Source organism: Gekko japonicus, unplaced genomic scaffold, assembly GCF_001447785.1.
Source record: "Gekko japonicus isolate JY-2015 unplaced genomic scaffold, Gekko_japonicus_V1.1 scaffold277, whole genome shotgun sequence".
Taxonomy (NCBI): Eukaryota; Metazoa; Chordata; class Lepidosauria; order Squamata; family Gekkonidae; genus Gekko; species Gekko japonicus.
The window spans coordinates 548,563-553,991 of NW_015168055.1; the positions used below are offsets into that span (position 1 = coordinate 548,563).

At 41.3% G+C, this 5,429-nt stretch overlaps 1 protein-coding gene across 1 annotated transcript in view; it reads left to right on the forward strand.

Moving 5' to 3' along the window:
• EVPL (envoplakin) overlaps positions 1 to 3,938 on the forward strand; it is a 74,349-nt gene extending 70,411 nt beyond the window's left edge. The window contains exon 22 of the mRNA XM_015414480.1: positions 204 to 3,938. Within this exon, the coding sequence (XP_015269966.1) occupies positions 204 to 3,647 (3,444 nt within the window). The 3' untranslated portion in view covers positions 3,648 to 3,938. The remainder of the gene's footprint in view (positions 1 to 203) is intronic.
• Positions 3,939 to 5,429: the final 1,491 nt, after the last annotated feature.

Consider the following 5,429-nt stretch of genomic DNA (forward strand, 5'->3'; position numbering starts at 1 on the left):
CTTCCCCATCTATATATGGCTGAAAATTACTGATCCACAGCTCATTCTCTTTATCACTGAATTTCGTCTCTAGACAACTAAAATATTGCTGCATATCCAAGTAAACAGTTGTACAAAATATTAGCAGTGGGATAATTTTAATGGCATATTGTATTAATTTCTCCTTCCCTTTCTAAAGCTGCTAATGGCTTTTCTTTCTGCAGAAAGAAGTAAATGAGGCAGTGCATGTGATGCATGAACAAACCCAGCAGTCTGAAAACACAGCCATGTCACTGAAAGAATCAGAAGCCCTTAAATCTCAACTGGAAGAGGAAAGGAGCAAGAAAGCCAGGGCTCAGCAGGAGCTAGAAGAACACAGGAACAAACTTCTGATGCTGAAAACCCAGCGGCCCATTGAAAGAGTAGAGGAGAAAGAAGTAATGGAGTACTACAGAGATCCCACTCTGGAGAGCAACCTGTCTAAAATATCTCAGCAAATTGAGGATGAGAATAAGCAGAGAAAGTGCCTACAGGCTGAAATTGAGATGATGAACCGTAAGGTCCTTCAAATGGAGAAAAACAGGAAGGTTGTGAAAGCCCAGCTACTTACCAAAGAAGTTACTAAGATAGAGAAAGATCTAAGCCTAGATGCCCAAGCAGCCCATCTTAGAGAAGAGATCAGGCATCTCAGAGAAAATTCAACTTCTTCTTCTGAACTTGAACAACTCAGGAAAGAGCTGCACTTTCTGGAACAAAAACAGCCAAACATTCGAGAGAAAGTGGTGGTAAAAGAGGTGGTCAAGCTGGAAAAGGACCCAGAGATGCTAAAATCAATCAGGACATTACAGATGCAAATTGATGAAGACAGTTTCAAGAGAAAGTCTGTGGAAGATACAATAGGGAAAATGAAAAGCAGAATTGAAGAGCTTGAAAAGCTGATTGAAACAGCAGAACCTAAAGTCATTGTAAAGGAGGTGAAGCAAGTAGAACGAGACCCAGAAGTTCTGAAGGAGTCTTCCAAGCTTCAAACTCTCATTGAAAAGGAGAAGAACAAAAACTTGGTGCTAGCAAAAGAACTGACAGACCTTCAGAGCAGATACAGCACTGTGGAGAGGCAAAAGCCTAAGGTGGAGGTTAAAGAAAGAATAAATGAGATCTTCCGGCTTGACCCAGAAACAGAAGAGGAGATAGCACGTTTGAAAAGGGAACTCCAAGAAGTTACAAGAAAAAGGAGAAGGGTTGACCAAGATGTGGAAACAGTCTTATCTGAGCTCAGTGTTATCAGGTCTCAGAAACCTACACTGGAGTTTAAAGAGGTCATCCAAGAGGTGGTAAAGATGGAAAAGAGCCCTGAGATTCTGAGAGAAATAGATAGATTGAAACAACAACTGAATGATCTTGTGAATACTAATGGAAGGTTCCAGGAACAGTTGATCAGGATTCAGGGAGAACGGGATGAGTGGAAGAGGGAAAAATCAAAGGTTGAAACCCAGCTGGTTACTAAGGAGGTTGTTCGATATGAGAACGACCCTCTGTTAGAGAAAGAAGCTGAACGTCTCCGCCAAGAAGTACGTAGTGCATCACAAAAGAGAAGAGCAACTGAAGATGCCATTTATGACCTACAGAGTAAGTACATACTTCTGGAAAGGAGAAAGCCTGAGGAAAAAGTTGTGATCCAAGAGGTAGTAGTTATGCAGAAAGATCCAAAGCTCCGAGATGAGCATAGCAGACTGAGTAGGAGCCTGGATGATGAAGTGAGTAATCGCCGCCACCTGGAACGTGAAGTCCAACAGCTTCGGGCAGTACTGGAAGAGGAGGAAAAGTTGCTTAATTTCCAAGAAGATAGAAACAAACGGCTTGCTTTGGAGAAGGAAATGCGGCAGATCACCTTGAGAATAAAGGAAATTGAGGAAAGTCCTACCCCAGTTCAAGAGAAAATAATCATGGAGGAAGTGGTCAAATTAGAGAAAGATCCAGCTCTTGAACAGTCTACTACCACTTTGCGGATAGACCTGGATAATGAAAAGGCTCAAGTGTTGAACTTACAGAGGGAGTGCAAGAATTTAGAATGCCAAATTGATTCTCTACAAAAAACCAAGTCCCAGGAAAAGACCATCTACAAGGAAGTAATCAGAGTAGAAAAAGATAGGGTATTAGAAAATGAACGAGCCCGTCTTTGGGATCTATTGAGTAGGGAGCGAACTGCCCGACAAAACACAGAAGAAGATATCAGGCGTCTAAAGGAAAAAATTGAGAGAGCAGAAGGCATGAAGAGGACATGGTCCAGAGAAGAAATTGAGCTCCAAAAAACACGAAATGTGATAATACAAGAAAAAGCCAATATTGAGGATGAATTAATGGAACTGGAGAGGCAGAAGCAACAGAAGATCCTCTTCCTTAGAGAGGAGACCAAGCTTTTGAGCCAGAGGACGGAGAATGACAGACAAAAAAAGATGCAACTTGGTCAAGAGCTCTCTCTTCTTGAATCAAACATACTCAGAGAGAAGGACCAGATTTATGAAAAAGAGAGGACTATTCGTGAACTCCAATCCAGAGTCAACAGGGAAGAACTGAACCAAGAGACCCGGATGAGAGAGACCAATCTTTCAACAAAGATCTCGATTCTGGATCCAGAGACTGGCAAGGACATATCACCCTATGAGGCCTACAAGAGAGGTATGATAGACAGGAGCCAATATATTCATCTGCAGGAACTAGAGTGTGATTGGGAAGAAATCACAACCCTTGGGCCCAAAGGGGATATGTCTGTCCTCCTTGACAAGAAGAGTGGAAAGCAGTACTCAATCGATGATGCCTTGCGATTTAGAAGGATTACAAAGGAAGAATTCCAGCTTTACAGGGAAGGCAAGCTCCCCATCTCTGAGTTTGCTCTGCTGGTAGCAGGAGAAACCAAGCAGATTTCACCCCTGTCCATTGGCTCAATAATCTCTAAGTCTCCAGCTACATCCCCCACTTTCCAACAAAAACAGGACTTCTTTCCTCATCCACAAATGCCTTTCTGTGATGATACTTTTCCCATTGCTGGAGTGTATGATACAACCACTGACAAAAAGTACAATATCAAGTCTGCTCTTAGTAAGAAGCTGGTGGACCCAATGACAGCTCAAAAGCTTCTAGAAGCACAGGCAGCAACTGGAGGCATTGTTGATCTTATCTCACGAGATCGTTACTCTGTCCATAAAGCCATTGACAGAGGGCTGATTGATGACACTTACATGCAGAGGCTGCTGAACGCCCAGAAGGCATTCACAGGGATTGAAGATCCAGTCACCAAAAGGAGATTGTCCGTAGGGGAGGCAGTTCAGAAGGGGTGGATGACTGCAGACAATGCCTTTCCGTATCTGCAGGTACAGCATCTGACTGGAGGGCTAATAGATCCCAAGAAAACAGGTCGTATCCCACTGTCAGAGGCTGTCCAGACAGGCATGCTAAACAGTGATCTGGCCACAATGCTTCAAGATGAATCTAACTATGAAAAGGATCTTGTCGACCCTATCATCAAAGAAAAGATCCATTATAAGGAGGCTATGGCTCATTGCCGGAAAGATCCTTTAAGTGGGCTCCTCCTTCTTCCAGCTGCCTCTGAAAGGTACCAGTCATATCAGTCAGCAAACCGTTCACCCACCTTGCCCCGGTATAGGCATTGAGGCAAGCACTGTACCCTTCAATTTCCCCAGGTGCTTTAAACCCTCAGCAGAGTTCATACACTGTCCATAGGTAAACAATGTGCCTGACACATCTGGATGGGTGGGTACTGTACTAGATAGCTAGTCCTGTTTCCTTATACCAAGGCAGCGATGCATTTCAAGGAGAAGCTGGCACTCCTGAAGGCAGAAGGGTTCTAATGCAGTATTTTGTAAGACAGCAACTGAATAAATAAGCTTGGTGAACTTTTACTCTGCATCTTTGTGTCAAGGTACTTTGAGTTAAATTGTAATGCATGCAATAAAACATTTAAAGATTTAAGACTCCATTCATTATCTTTAAAACTGGGGACACCTCAAGACAGGAGCTGTGAGGCAATGTGCAGAAGTAAGCTTACATCTGAACTTAACTCAAGAATAATAGGAAAGGAGATTTTAAAATAGTGAGAGAGGCTACATGGAAACTACTGATCAAAAGCTGCATGTGATCTGAAGTTTCATAGGCAATCTAAGAAAGGACAATAGGCTTTAGAATGGGAGCAAGACTTCTGTGTAGGAAGTACAGTAACCACATTTTCATACTTTCTGTAACAATGAGGGTTAGCAACTTGCTTTAGAATGACAACTAGATATGATATGATCCTGGTCTTCAAAATAAGAAAAGTGGACAGGGTCACAAGTATACATGCAACTGTTCTATCACTTGTCAAGAGAGAATTTTTAAAAAGCAGCAAGTTTTTTTTAAAACCTCAAGGTTCACCTAGCCATATGTTTTATTTACTTTAGTGCATAAGGTAACTTCTACAATAACACTAACAACTAATGATTAAAAATAACTTCAAACATCAATAGGAAAATTCTTAGACATACAACTAGACTATAGTTGGCCAAGAGCAGAAAATGGGAGTTTGAATGTTTATCTTTTTGATTTTCTGTACTGTGTAGGTCATTCAGTTTCTCTTCTTGGCATATCGATGATCAAATGTCACATTGTGATTGAACTAAAAATTAAAACTCTAACATTCTTTAAAAGTCCAACACCTTCTCTAACATTCGGAATCCCATTTCTTAATGTGCACTGTGGCTTATGCCATTTAGAACTTTAGCCCTATTCTGAGGGGAAATGCTTCCCTAAATGTGGAAGCTTTTTTAATGCACCACATAAGAGATGATAATGGCAGAGGCTGAAAGAAACTCAGGTGTATTATATTATGTTTCTTGGTGACTCAAGAATATCACGGTGATACCCCCAAAATATGGTACCCTGTTCACTGTAAATTTGAAGGCTGCATCAATATAGCCTAAATTACTTTAACCACCTTTTCTGCAATAAGTCAACAGCCCACAACTGTATCATACATGGTTGCTGAAGGACACAACTAAACGTTTGCTCCCTTCCAACTATTCAAATAGACAGTAGCCCTAAGGCTAGCAATGCAGTCCTATGAAGAGTTACTCCAGACTAATTCAATTGACTTCAGTTGGCTTTGACAGAAGTAACTCCATATAGGATTGCCCTCTGAGAATCACATTTGTCTTCTTCTGTATGCCAATAATTTACAGCCCGAAGCTTGTGTGTCTCATTTGAACAACATGCAACAGCTATTATAAGGAGCTATGCAATTTAAAACAGCTGAAATTGATATGAACATAATATTCGTTCCAGCAAAGATTGAAACTAGAATAGATTCCATTGAAGCCGTTCTAACTATGAATTATTAGGCCAGAGGGCACATCCTGATGAAGCCCAATTCAAAACTGCTTCCTCTCCTGGGCTATATTTTT